At 42.0% G+C, this 15,501-nt stretch overlaps 1 protein-coding gene across 3 annotated transcripts in view; it reads left to right on the forward strand.

Moving 5' to 3' along the window:
* Positions 1–351: 351 nt before the first annotated feature.
* LOC122924224 (telomerase protein component 1-like) overlaps positions 352–15,501 on the forward strand; it is a 73,520-nt gene continuing 58,370 nt past the window's right edge. The window contains exons 1-6 of one of the 3 annotated variants that reach the window (XM_044275149.1): positions 352–440; positions 6,425–7,331; positions 7,415–7,555; positions 14,108–14,242; positions 14,391–14,552; positions 14,684–14,848. In XM_044275149.1, coding sequence (XP_044131084.1) covers positions 6,450–7,331; positions 7,415–7,555; positions 14,108–14,242; positions 14,391–14,552; positions 14,684–14,848 — 1,485 coding nt within the window. In that variant the 5' untranslated portion in view covers positions 352–440; positions 6,425–6,449. Of the gene's footprint in view, positions 441–515; positions 646–6,424; positions 7,332–7,414; positions 7,556–14,107; positions 14,243–14,390; positions 14,553–14,683; positions 14,849–15,501 lie in introns of those variants that run through there. The other 2 variants (XM_044275150.1, XM_044275148.1) reach the window with 2 other exon arrangements.

Consider the following 15,501-nt stretch of genomic DNA (forward strand, 5'->3'; position numbering starts at 1 on the left):
TCTACACGTCAGGGAGTTGCTATGTATTATTCTACATGTCAGGGAGTTGCTATGTATGTATTATTCTACACGTCAGGGAGTTGCTATGTATGTATTATTCTACATGTCAGGGAGTTGCTATGTATTATTCTACATGTCAGGGAGTTGCTATGTATGTATTATTCTACACGTCAGGGAGTTGCTATGTATGTATTATCCTACATGTCAGGGAGTTGCTATGTATTATCCTACACGTCAGGGAGTGAACCGCATACTTTACAGCAGAAGAAAGGTGCGGTTCACATAACAGAATGTGTGACCTCCGCTCCACAATGTGTGGGCGGCTCGGGATGGGATTGGTTGGGGGGAGCAGGAAGCAGGAAATAGCGAGTGACGAGAACGGGTCCCGGATCAGCGGCCGGTGTACGTTCTGGAGCGCGGTATCGGAGCGGCGGTTGTAGGTATTGTCCTGCATGACGGCAGCAGTAGGGACCACCCTGTGTGAATTGTGCAGAGACCTCCGGGAAGAATAGTCCCCCTGCCGCCCTCTAGCGGCTGTGCTGTTTATGGTCATAGGCTACAGCTACACACAGGTCCCTGTCATAATCGAGCGCTCGTGGGAAACCATATATATTCCAAACTAATATGCACCATTTTTGTTTTGTGGTAAGAGTGATTATCTCCTCCGTCATGGCGGCATGAGTGTGGGACTAACTACCAATTCGGGTCATTCAGTCCCGGTCGTCTGCTCCACTTGGCATATTTGGAAAATGTGTTTGCTAATATTTCTGTGACTGTTCCATTCACTTGAATAAGGATTTAAAAAAAGAACTTAATTGAATTGGAAATGATTATTGGTTGCAGAAATGCCCTCAGGCCACAAGCACATGGGGCAGATCTGCCAAGCTCGCCTTTAGGCGTAAAATTAGACCGGCGTATCTGTCTCTTGACTGGTATTTCCTAGAAGTCGCACAGCATCTCATGAATTAGACCAGGTGTATTGCACACGATCGTATCTATTGTGTGGTCCACAAAAAATATGGATGACGTACGTGTGCGTTCTGTATTTTGCAGAACAGCTGGCCCCTAATAGAACAGTACTTTACTTGTCTGTTGTGCGGACAATAATAGGACATGTTCTATTTTTTTGTGGAAAGGACATATGGACATACAGAATGAATGGTTCCTCATGCAGTCCACCAAAAATAAAACCTGAACGGACACGGAAAGAAAATAGGTTTGTGTGTATGAGCCCTTAGTCTGACCTCTGGTGGTTCCTTTTCAGTTAAAGGGGTTATTCAATACCTATAATGACCCCAGAATGCCCGGTCACCCGCGTCCCTCCGGATCCCTGAACGGCTGCCACTGCATCTCCCCTTCACATGGATCAAAACATCCGGTGACGGGGGGAGCAGCTAATACCAGGCCGCAACGGGGACCAGCCTCCCTAGCGTCACCCGCGACGGACCAGGCATTCTGGTGGTCATTATAGCGACTGGATTCAATTCAATAAGTATTATGCATTTTTGTACTTCCCGCCTTTTATGAAAAATAACAGAAAAGAGTCATATCTTACTTGTGTGACCAGAGAAGAGTCATATTTTCAAGCTCTGACTCATCTCGGTTAATTTGCATATGTATCAAATCTTTTTTTTTTTCTTTTTATACAATAAAAGCACCCAGAGCTATGGAGACTGGGTATTGCGGATGTGCTAGCGGCCATCTAGCAGCCCATGTCCTCAGCTCTATACACAAAATCCCGGTGAAAGGCTCCCTTTAAATACAGAGTATGCCCTATTCTTATCTGCAATTGCGGACAAGAATAGGCATTTTCTATATAGCGCTGGCCATGTGCACATGGCCGGTATCTGTCTTTTGCGGACTGAAAAACACATACAGTCATGTGAATCTACCCTAAGGCTCCATTCACACATCCGCAATTTCGTTCTGCATTTTGCGGAACGGAATTGCGGACCCATTTATTCCTATGGAGCAGCATGATGTGCTTCCCGGACACGGAATTGCGCACTTCCGGGTCTGCACTTCCGTTCAGCAAAAGAATAGAATATGTCCTATTCTATTAATGCCGGCAATGTGCGGTCGGCGAAATGCGGACCGCACATTGCCGCTTTCCGTGTTTTGCGGATCCGCGGCTCCGTGTATCCGCAAAACACGTTGCGGACGTGTGAATGGAGCCTTAGGCCTCTTTCACACTACCGTTTTTTTGTTTTTGTTTTGCGGGCCGTTTTTTGTGTTCCGTATAGGGTCCGTATACGGAACCATTCATTTCAATGGTTCCGCAAAAAAACGGAATGTACTCCGTATGCATTCTGTTTCCATATTTCCGTTTTTCCGTTCCAATGAAAGATAGAACATGTCCTATTATTGCCCGCAAATCCCGTTCCGTGGCTCCATTCAAGTCAATGGGTCCGCAAAAAAACAGAACACATACGGAAATGCATCCGCATCCGTTCAGTTTTTGCGGAACCATCTATAAAAAAATGTTATGCCCAGCCCAATTCTTTTCTATGTAATTACTGTATACGCCATACGGAAAAACGGAACGGAAACACAATGGAAACAAAAGTACGGAACAACGGATCAGTGAAAAACAGACTGCAAAACACTGGAATAGCCATACGGTAGTGTGAAAGGGGCCTAACTCTTAGGCCAGACACACGAGCGAGTTCAATGGGAGGAACCCACAGCATGATTTATAAGGCTATGTGAACCAGAGAGTCCTGGAATGTATTGTATTACAGTGTCATAATGCTTTTGTAATTTAGTATGTACATGTCTCAAAGGGTCGCACAGCATTATAAATCAGTATGAGGCCTCATACACACGACCGTTTTTCGGGTCCGCATCCGAGCCGCAATTTTTGCGGCTCGGGTGCGGACCCATTCACTTCGATAGGGCTATGAAAGATGCGGACAGCACTCTGTGTGCTGTCTGCATCCGCTGCTACGTTCCGAGGACCCACAAAAAAAAATATAGCATGTCCTATTGTTGTCCGTTTTGCGGACAAGAATAGGCATGTCTACAATGGGCCGCCTTTTCCATTCCTCAAATTGCGGAAGGCACACAGACGGCTTCCGTATTTTGCGGATGCGCGGTTTGCGGACCGCAAAAAACGGAAAGGTTGTATGCATGAGGACTAATGCTGTGTGACCCTGTCAGACGAGCAGAGGTCAGAACGGGCCCTCACACTGGCACATGCTGGGGGTTCCTCGCATTGGACTCTTGACAGGTTATTGGGAACGAAGCAGCCGCTCCAAATCACTGTCAGATCATCAGCGGAGATGACAGCATTGACAACCACCTCCGCTGTATGGGGACCAGCGAACTATTCAGCAATCACTTATCCCCTTAGGCTACTTTCACACCACCGTTTTTATTGTGTCAGAGAAAATGGATCCGTCCCTATTGACTTACATTGTGAGTCACGACGGATCCTCACCACATCGCGGACAGAAAAACGCTGCTTGCAGCATTAATCTGTCCGCCATGGGGACGCAACCAAATGGAACGGAATGCATTCTGGTGCATTCAGTTTCATTCAGTTCAGTTTTGTCCCCATTGACAATAAATGGGGACAAAACGGAAGCGTTTTCCCCGCTATTGAGATCCTATGATGGATTTCAATAGAGGAAAGGGAAAAGCGCAAGTGTGAAAGTAGCCTTAGAAGATCATTATTTATATACCATGATACGCTGCGCAGGAACGATGATTTCCCATGCCGCCGATGAACAAGTATTTGCTAACGCCTTTTACACTGTCAGATTATCGGGAGTGAATGTTTACAAAAACTCTCACCCCAATAATTTGCTTGATAATTGGGCCGGAAGTGTGATCTGCATGTAATACTGGCTAGGCTGGTGGCTACCTGGCAGGTGGCTACCCATTTACATGGACAAATGATGGGACCATATATCTAGAATAAACATTTGTATAAATGTTTGTTCCAAATAATTGTCCTGTGCAAGAGTATGACCTCATGGCGTGTCACAGTTGAAGGTACCGCGCGGCCATTAATCATGCAGACTGACTAAATTGTTCACTCTCGGTGGTTTAACAAGAGCCAGCTGAGGCCTCTACAAGCGCATGGTACTCATCCGCAACATGGCTGCATCACAAGCGCAATATGACCGCACCGCGGGTAAGGATGCAACTACATGACGCGGTTGTGAAACGGTCATGATGCAGTGAAGAACAGCGGCATCTCATTTATCAATATAACTCAATGGGGAAATCAGTTCCTGAGACAGACCTGGCACTTTCCAAGTTGTGATATCTGCACCTATTGTACGTGCGGATGACTGCACGTAAAACATGCCCATCTGCTTGCGGCCACATTGGCTATAGAGTTGATCAACTACTTGCGGCAAATGTTTAACATATTTTTCCACAGGTATCACTATTAGCAGTTAATCAGAATGCTAAAGAACTACATAACTTCACAACAGGTTAAACAACAGTCCATAAACGATCACGGGCAAAAAACACACCTTAAAAGCATGATTATACATCTAGTAACCGCATGTGCTTCCTAACCGAAACACGGCTGCGCTGTGTGTTTGCTAGGCAATAGTTCTTTGGATCTCATCTGCTGTAATAGGCCTGTTAGGCTAGGGCTACAATAAGTCGCACCACAAAAAGGGTACACTGCGACGTGTGTCACACGACATTCATGTCGCACAACATTTTTTGTAATGATAGTCAGTGGTGTCGCACTGTGACGCAACAGTCGCACAGAAAACCAACTTGATTTTGCGACACCATTGACTATCATTATAAAAAGACATTGTGCGACTTTTCTGCGACAAGAAGTCGCCGTGTAACCCTAGCCTTAATGCCTTATTCACACAGTCAGTGTTTGGTCAGTGATTCCCATCAGTGATTTTGAGCTAAAACCAGGAGTGGCTCTAACCACAGAACAGGCGCAGATAAGTGTTGAGCAAACTTGTGTTTTCAAGTTTGGCGTGCAAGGTTCGGGTTATCTAAGAATCCCGTTATGGAGCATAACTTACAGTCCGTGGTAGCGGAATGCATAATGGAATTCTTGGATAACCTGAACCTTGTATGATGAACTTGAAAACACAAGTTCGCTCAACACTAGTGCAGATCTTTCCCTTCTACCTTATGTCTGTGGAGGCTCCAATCCTGGTTTTGGCTCCCAATCACTGACCAAACACTGACGTGTGAATGAGGCTTAAGAAGCAGTTGTTGTTGTTCCTTGTCTAAGGCAGTAGGTAGTTCAGTAGCCAACCAGAAAAGCCTTAAACATAATGAAGAGGATTATAGCTACAATCATTATTTTGCTATAATTTACTATTTTCTGAAAAATGCACTGGGAGGAAGGAAAACATGATCTTTCCTATAATAATCCTAATAGTGTGAAAATTAAATTCCCATCAGAATACAGATCAAGACAACACCTACAACGAGAACGAAGCAGGGAGCTCTGTGGCTGGAGGACCCCGGATTTCCCAGGGTCTGTCCACAACCAATCGCTGCTCCCATAGAAATGAATGGGAGAGCACCACGCATGCGCGGCCCATGCTCCCATTCATTTCTATGGTGCAGACGGCAATAGCCAAGCCAGCGCTCGGCTATTTTTGGCAGCCCCATAGAAATGAATGGAGGGCAGCTGTGCATGCGCAGTGCGCCCCCCGTGCATTTCCCGGGTCCGTTCTCATTGCAGGTGCGGGTCCCACCGCTGGGACCCGCACATATCAGACAATGGGGGCATATCCTAGTTATATGCCCCCATTGTCTGACATGGGAAAACCCCTTTAATATTCGGTGAATATCACTTACCTGAATGAAATGGGGGTTGTCCGGCTTTATAAGCCTTTTCTAGATTTGTCCAGTACTGCACTGTACCAAAGCTGCAACAGTGAACATGACCATTGTGGATCGGGCACCAGTGCTGGAACGGAGTGACTGGAAGCAGATGAGTGTATTTTTTTTGTTTAGGTACAGTGCTATATTGGCCAAATCTAAAAGGTGTTATAAAGCCGGACAACCCCTTTAAAGTGATTTTCCAGGAATTTGAAAGGCCATCATCCGAAGTCTGACCTCAGGGACCACAGAAATGGTTACATAAAGGGCTGAGCAATCTGTGCTTGGCTATTTCTTTAACTTCTATAGTCTGATAGATTGTTCTGTAAGTTCCAATGGAACGGCTGTGCTGTATATGTTGGACATTTATGCTGTATCTTTTTGGATATGCCGTAAGTGCTTCAGACTGGAATATTCCTTTAAAGTGAACCTATCACATACGTTCTTGCAGACCTCTATACCCCTGTATGCGCCCCCATACAGAGTGGTGAATTGTGCAGATATATCATTGTGTATAGAATACATGAATACAGCCATATTACAGTAAATAGACATTTTTGTGTGATTGTCCACTGATATAACCATCATTTTTAAATTTTAGGAAACTAGACTAAAGAAATTGCACTATGCCATCTAGTGACTTTCCTCTGGAGAAAACTGGCCTGCGAGGGACAAGGCAGATATCGCAGCCTCGACGAAGACTTGCTTTAACCTTGCCTGGTTCTGATCAGTTGAGCACAGCTATTCATTCTAAGATGGAGTTCAGTGCGCCTACAAATGAGTTGCTGTCCTGGGAAAAAGGATCCCTTCGTCCTCTGATGACCACTAATTCTGTTTTAGCCAGCGGTCTTGAGCTGTCCCCTCAATCCCTGTTATCCTCAAGCCTCTCTTCTACCTCTAACTCTATTCTGGATAGTGGCTCTTTTATAACATCTCAGTCATCTCTAGACAATAAATCTTTATCTTCATCATTTTCTGGCCTACTAAGTTCACCGCTGGCTTCTAAATCCTTGCTGACGACAAATAGCTGTCTAACATCTGAGGGTTCTTGTTCTGTCCTTACCTCCAATATTTTGTTGTCCCCTAAATATGCAGTAAACTCTGTTTCGTTCTTGTCTGCTGAGATGGCTGTAAATCTTAATTCTTCTTCTACTCCGCTTGATACCTCAAATATCCCATTGTCCGCTAAGAAAACTGACATCACTGTCTCACCCTTACCATCGGATGTGAGCAGGAAACTCAATTCTACTTTGATTCCAAATGTTGAAACATCTAATCTTTCTCTGCATTACTCAAGCAATACTGTGCTACCTACTACGATTTTACAACATGAGTCCAGCAAGAACATTGAGACCAAGTCCACCAGTCATGGTAGAATTACTTCAGAACTGCCATCCACTTTGGTAGCTGACCAGACAAAAGAGCTTGAATTGCAAGATGTTACATTTTTACCTGTAACTTTTGAACAAGATGAAGAATCCAGTGAGATATCAATGTCACCAACTGAGGTACAGTAAAGTCAATCACCTGGTCATACGTGAGCTAGTTAAAATGTTGAAAAACTTATAGATTGTGTGCTTCCACATCCTAGGCTATAATGGAGCATTGGCCATCACAATCTTCTCAAGCTTCTGAAAGTGAATTCATTACCCAAGAACAAGTAAAACCTATGCAGAAAGAACCTGCCGTTATTGATATTGAGAAACCAGACAACCTGCTAAAGCAGAAGAAGGTCAGTCAGATAATAATTTTGTTTATCATGATATATCTTTATGGAGGTTGGCGCTCTATATTTCTGTTACAGAGCTCCATACTCCGCTTCCCTTCACACACCGTCAGACCCCGCCAATATTGATGACCTATGCTGAGGCAGACTATCCCTTTAGGACTCATGCACACAAACATATATTTTTTTTTCCGTGTCTGTTACGTTTTTCTTTTTTTCTTGCCAAAAAAATGGAAATGACTCGGCGCGCATTCCATTTCCATTTGTCTGCACGTCCATCCTGACTGCTCTTCCTGTCTTGGTTCAACAAGCTAGAACTACCAGGAAAGGCCTACTCAAGCAACCGCCTGCCTTAGTAGTGACCTGCTTCAGTTAGTGATTGGTTGAACATGCTTTTCCTGTTTTTTCTGATGTGTCTAGCTGGGAGAAGAAATGTAGAGCAGCAGAGTGTGAAGGCCGTCAGTTGGAAGCAGCAGCAATTGGTGGAGGCAAATAATTCTTAAAGTAGAAGTCCCGTAAGAATTTCTTATTCTCTGACCTGCTAGAAAGTGACGTCATGTAACCAATTCTCTGATCTCCAACTGACACAGGAGGAGAGGAACTCAGTTACTTCTCTATTCATTCCTATGAGACCTACATTGAGGCTCCCATAGGAATACATGGAGAAACTGACTTCTTGTCCACACAAGATGCTGTGTCAGTTGGAGAGTCTGATTGTTGGTCACACGACACAGCTGAGAAGCAGAAGGGAGGAGATAACTCACAAATACAGACACTGGTCAGAAGATTACATCATTTACCTTTCTAGCAGGTCAGAGAATAAAATTTGTGGCGGGAGTTCTTCTTTAAAGGGGATCTCTGCTTTTGCTATATTGCTAAGCTATCCATAGAATAGGTTATGAGTATCCTTTTCAAATGAATAGGACAAAGCCATCCCATAGAAGTGAATGGACCTGTAATAATAACACCAACCTACACTGGTTCCTATAGGTAACCACTGTGTATGCCCAATTAGAATCTCCACACCAAAATTTTAAATACACAGCATATGAATGATCAAATTATTCTTTATTAATTTCTAACCAAACAATAATTTCTAACAAACAAAAAAAAAAACTCAGCTGCAGCATATACAAAGAAAAGAGCCACAATACATGTCATATATCGGTAAAAAGAAATCCCAATGAACCTGATCTTATAGTATAGTTCCCACCCTTAAAAGGGATTAGGAATCAATAATATTCATTCCTGCATTGTGCAAGCCCATCTATATACCCATAAATACAATGGGGGCAAAAGTGCTAAGTGCAATAAATACCATCTAAAGTTCATCAGGGAAAGAAATTCATACAGACCAATGTGACTCAGACCCCAGTGCACGTTTCGCAAGCCGCTTTCTCAGGGGATGACTGGACAGCTCGCTCAATGTCTATATATACACTATCACTTATCATTAAGTTAAAAAACCTGAGGGGATATACTCACTAAAAAGCACATGCGCTCCATGGAAGTTCATGGCGTGCGTTCCACGATGGAACGTATGACATCACTTCCTTTTGTTGACTCCCACCCTCCCTCCCACCTCATGGCTCGTTTATTTTATTAATAAAATATCAATCAATAAACTGAATATAGAATACATGCTGCATATTATTGGAAAGGTAGATCAGAAGAGATGGTTTTCTTTCTGTCGATACTCTCAGTAGCGGTGGTAGGCGATGTGCTCTCTGCATTTGAACGCATCACGTGACCACCGAACTTCCAGTATGCGCTGGAGCGCATCGCAGCCTCACAATTAAATACAGCATGATATCCAGCCAGACCATACAATCGACTTCCATGTGAATATTTTATTTTAACCTGTACCTATTTAATTTAAATCTTAAAGGGACCTAATTACCTCAGTGCATACTAAAATTATTCAATATAATTAACCAGTCCTAATTAAATAGTGTAATTCATCTAATCATAATTATGAAAAAAAAAAAAAAAGTCAAACCAATCAGTAATTATACCTTAGTGCATGATTCATATAGTGTAAATAAATATCAATTGTATCACACCAATCAATTTATACAGTCAGGTCCATAAATATTGGGACAATTGACACAATTCTACATTTTTGGCTCTATACACCACCACAATGGATTTAAAATGAAATGAACAAGATGTGCTTTAACTGCAGACTGTCAGCTTTAATTTGAGGGTATTTACATCCAGGTGAACGGTGTAGGAATTACAACAGTTTGCATATGTGCCCCCCATTTGTTAAGGAACCAAAAGTAATGGGACAATTGGCTTCTCAGCTGTTCCATGGCCAGGTGTGTGTTATTCCCTCATTATCCCAATTTCAATGAGCAGATAAAAGGTCCAGAGTTCATTTCAAGTGTGCTATTTGCATTTGGAATCTGTTGCTGTCAACTCTCAAGATGAGATCCGAAGAGCTGTCACTATCAGTGAAGCAAGCCATCATTAGGCTGAAAAAACAAAACAAACCCATCAGAGAGATAGCAAAAACATTAGGCGTGGCCAAAACAACTGTTTGGAACATTCTTAAAAAGAAGGAACGCGCTTGTGAACTCAGCAACACCAGAAGACCACGGAAAACAACTGTGGTGGATGACCGAAGAATTCTTTCCCTGGTGAAGAAAACACCCTTCACAACAGTTGACCAGATCAAGATATGTGTATCAAAGTCAACAATCAAGAGAAGACTTCACCAGAGTGAATACAGAGGATTCACCACAAGATATAAACTATTGGTGAGCCTCAAAACAGAAAGGCCAGATTAGAGTTTTCAAACAACATCTTAAAAAAGCCTTCACAGTTCTGGAGCAACATCCTATGGACAGATGAGACCAAGATCAACTTGCACCAGAGTGATGTGAAGAGAAGAGTATGGAGAAGGAAAGGAACTGCTCATGATCCTAAGCATACCACCTCCTCAGTGAAGCATGGTGGTGGTAGTGTCATGGTGTGGGCATGTATGGCTGCCAATGGAACTGGTTCTCTTGTATTTATTGATGATGTGACTGCTGACAAAAGCAGCAGGATGAATTCTGAAGTGTTTTGGGCAATATTATCTGCTCATATTCAGCCAAATGCTTCAGAACTCATTGGACGGCGCTTCACAGTGCAGATGGACAATGACCCAAAGCATACTGCAAAAGCAACCAAAGAGTTTTTTAAGGGAAAGAAGTGGAATGGTATGCAATGGCCAAGTCAATCACCTGACCTGAATCCGATTGAGCATGCATTTCACTTGCTGAAGACAAAACTGAAGGGAAAATGCCCCAAGAACAAGCAGGAACTGAAGACAGTTGCAGTAGAGGCCTGGCAGAGCATCACCAGGGATGAAACCCAGCGTCTGGTGATGTCTATGCGGTCCAGACTTCAGGCTGTAATTGACTGCAAAGGATTTGCAACCAAGTATTGAAAAGTGAAAGTTTGGTTTAGGATTATTATTCTGTCCCATTACTTTTGGTCCCTTAACAAGTGGGAGGCCCATATGCAAACTGTTGTAATTCCTACACCGTTCACCTGATTTGGATGTAAATACCTCAAATTAAAGCTGACAGTCAGCAGTTAAAGCACATCTTGTTCATTTCATTTCAAATCCATTGTGGTGGTGTATAGAGCCAAAAATGTTAGAATTGTGTTGATGTCCCAATATTTATGTGTAAATATTTTATTTTTAAAGGAATTTTAAGGATATACATTTTGGAGTTACGTCACTCCAAATGAATAATAATATAACATTATTGATACATGATCAACAAAACAGAAGGAGACTAACAAGGAAAGAATAGGGAAGGAGGGAGAGAGGAGGGAAGGATATTTATGGACCTGACTTTATATAAAAAAAATTAGAACCCAATAAATCCACTCTTAATTATGTTAAATACAATAGCCTAAATTTAGTAAATAATTCATATACCGATAAAGTGCTTAGTGCAATGACGGTAAAGAGAAAAGGGGGGGGGGGGAGAAAAAAAGGGGAGGAAGAATGAAAGTGACCAAGTGAAAGTGTGAAGTGCACTGTGAATTAGTGAAACTGGGAACCCTACCACTTTAATATAATGATATTGACAACAGAAATCAAGTCCTAATACAAAATAACCATCACAGCCAATGGGAACGTGCCATATAAATACTTTAACATGTTCAAAGTGAAAAAATAACGAATATGAAAAAAATATTTTATATATATATATAATTTTTTTTTAAACACACACATTAAAATAAAATTAATGAGAAGAAAGCACACATTAAAAGGTCCTGGATAGACCAGGCGGAACATAACCTAATCAGAGAAGAAGACTAATAACAACTTTAATAACCTTCATTATGACTGTGGGGAGTAATAGTGTCTAACCAAAAAATCTATTTTGCTTCCCTTTGTGCTAATATAAACGCCAATTCCCACCACTACTGCTAATTAAAATCCTATCGATACCTCTTACCTTCAACAAAGATCCATCACAATTATGATGGGTCTTGAAGTGACGAGGGATCATATTCACCTGTCAAGTCCTTTTAGTCTTTGGCCGCACTGATACCTAGAACATGTTCTCTGGTTTGTCGTTTCAATTCTCGTGATGTCATGCCTACATATAAAAGATTACATGGGCAGCTGGCCACGTATATCACACCAATTGTATTGCATGATATGTGTGTGTGATTTGGTAAGTCTTATGGCCTGTGCTGCCCATAAATGAAGTCGTTCTCAAGATGTTGGGACAGGCCACACAGTCACCACATGGACGACATCCCCATTTCGGACCTCTAGAGTCAAACTGTTTGTTAGGGTTCATACCTATTCAATTAGAATTGATTAATTGTATTATATTGAATAATTTTAGTTTGCACTGAGGTATTTAGGTCCCTTTAAGTTTTAATATACTTGAATAAATAGGTACAGGTTAAAATAAAATACTCACATGGAAGTCGATTGTATGGTCTGGCTGGATATCATGCTGTATTTAATTGTGAGGCTGCGATGCGCTCCAGCGCATACTGGAAGTTCGGTGGTCACGTGATGCGTCCCAATGCGGAGAGCACATCGCCTACCACTGCTACTGAGAGTATAGACTGAAAGAAAACCATCTCTTCTGATCTACCTTTCCAATAATACGCAGCATGTATTCTATATTCAGTTTATTGATTTGATATGGTATTAATAAAATAAATGGGCCATGAGGTGGGAGGTCTTTAGTCAACAAAAGGAAGTGATGTCATGTGTTCCACCGTGGAACGCACGCCATGAACTTCTATGGAGCACATGTGCTTTTTAGTGAGTTTATCCCCTCAGGTTTTTTTACTTAGTGATAAGTGATAGGGTATATATAGACATTGAGGGCACTGTCCAGTCATCCCCTGAGAAAGCGGCTTGCGAAACGTGCGTTGGGGTCTGAGTCACATTGGTCTGTATGAATTTCTTTCCCTGATGAACTTTAGATGGTATTTATTGCACTTAGCACTTTTGCCCCCATTGTATTTATGGGTATGTCGATGCAGGAATGAATATTATTGATTCCTAATACCTTTTAAGGGTGGGAACTATACTATAAGATCAGGTTCATTGGGATTTCTTTTTACCGATATATGACATGTATTGTGGCTCTTTTCTTTGTATATGCTGCAGCTGAGTTTTTTTTTTTGTATTTTTTATTCTTGTTTGGTTAGAAATGAATAAATAATAATTTAATCATTCATATGCTGTGTATTTATAATTTTGGTGTGGAGACCTGTAATAATAAAAACCAATAGTTAGTCAGCACATCCTGTAAAATGAAGTAAATGCCCAGGTATGCATTGCCATGGCTAAAACTATAGAAAACGCAATCTGCAAACATAGATCATATGGACTAATACTATATTCACCATATAAAACATGTTTAAGATACTTAGCAAATAAATTTTGATCAAAATCATGTGTGCCTGTCCACCACAGCAAAGTCACCTCATTCTGGGAGAGAAGGCTCCACATGTATACAATGTCCACTCCATGTTACCTCTCTTTGTGCCTACAGGCCTCCAATGAGTTCAGGAGCTATATATTGCACTAATTAGTTAGGAGTGCACGACCAAGATGGAGGCAGCCACACCTCAAAGTGCACATTGCAAAAACAAAAGACAAAGTATTCATTGTAAAATAATAATAATTTTGATGAAAATATACTTGCTTAGTACCTCATTAGTGAGCATAGTATAAGTTCACATATTCAATGTTTGCAGAGTGCTGTTGCATTTTGTTTGCTTCCACCTGTACTAATGGGTCAGATTTGAAGGGGCGGTTTAATACCTTTTTACACTATGGTATGTGTGATGGGCTGGCCAACCTGCGGCTCTCCAGCTGTTGCAAAACTACAACTCCCAGCATGCCTAGACTGCTTATAACTATCAGCCTACAGCAGGGCATGGTGGGAATTGTAGTTTTACAACAGCTGGAGAGCGGCAGGTTGGCCATGCCTGGGCTATACCATCAAAGCTTCAGAAGGCGTTTACAGTCATCCTTTGTATTTTGTTGCATTTTTAGCTATACTTTATATTTTACAGATGGCTTTAATTTCTGCCGTATGCTGCTCATTGGTGAATTCACCCAAGTTCACTGATTCATCAGACACTACCCGGGCTAGTATTAAGGATTTGTGTGAAGATATTGCACAGTTTGATCCAGAGTTTATATTGAAGGTGAGAACATTTGATTAGTTTGTTGTATCGGCTAATATTTACCGATGAAGCATCATGTGGGAAATTAGAGGGAAGTAGTAACGTGTAAGAAATAGGTGATGAGTATGCGTTTTTTTTAGCTCACATGACAATTGTTTGGTCCCTGCAGGTTGCTCTTTATACACGACAGGAGCTCAATATACGTACCACAGCAAATTTCCTACTTGCCCTGTCTGCCCTATTTCCTTCGTGTCGACCACACCTACGTAGGTACCTGTGCTCTTCTGTGCAGCTACCAAGTGACTGGATGGATGTACCACGGATGTACCAGGTTTGACTTTGTACATATGAACTTGATTCTCTGTCTGTCGCACTATCACTTGGTCGCTGGCTCTGGCTCTCTCTGTCTGGATTGTTTAACATCTTAGATATACGGTAGATATTTTTTTATTTCATATACAGAGCTTAGCAGGGAAAGGAGATAAGCTGGCTCCACTGCCTTCTTGCCTTCGTAGAGCATTGACCCTCAAGTTCCAACAGTTCAGTGAATATCAGCTGGCAAAGTACAATACCCGTAAGCAGCGTGGGAAACATGATTCCCAGAAAAAGAAGGAAAAGAAAACTAGTGTAAGAGTGTTTTATTTATTTTTTGCTTGTAGTGTTTTGTACTTGTACATGTATATTGCAAAAGCGTAACTTTTTGACATATATTTGGCTGGTAAATGTTAGTCTTTTTCAGCCTGAATTGAAGTGTTGCCGATTGAGCCTGATGCCACAGGAAAATGTATACCTTGCGGCATACATGTTCTACAGTGAAAGTCAAGGTCATATAAACACATACAGCTACATGTTCACGTGTATACATCAAACATAGACACCAAATATGGCATGAACAGATCATAAAGTTTAAATGACGGAACACACTTATTTGGCCGTCTGTCAGTCCTCCATATTCAACCATAAACTGCTCCACCTTATTTATTCAGTGTGAGAAGGAAATAAACTACTACTAGAGCCTCCTGGTGGAGGCCTATCTCCTGCAAGAACAAAGGATTGGTCATGGTGAAAACTAGATTTTTGTGCTTGCCGTAAAATCTGTTTCTCTTCCGTTCATTGGGGGACACAAGCTTGACCATGGTAACAGCTATACCCATGGTCAAGCCTGTGTCCCCCCAATGATACGGATGAGAAATCCAACTTGCCCAGTGCTTCCTTCCCCTGACCCCCATGCTCCATTTTGAAGATCAGTGGGGCCCCTGACAAGTCGGACTCTAGTGATA

The sequence above is a fragment of the Bufo gargarizans genome, unplaced genomic scaffold (assembly GCF_014858855.1).
Source record: "Bufo gargarizans isolate SCDJY-AF-19 unplaced genomic scaffold, ASM1485885v1 original_scaffold_917_pilon, whole genome shotgun sequence".
NCBI classification, from domain to species: Eukaryota; Metazoa; Chordata; class Amphibia; order Anura; family Bufonidae; genus Bufo; species Bufo gargarizans.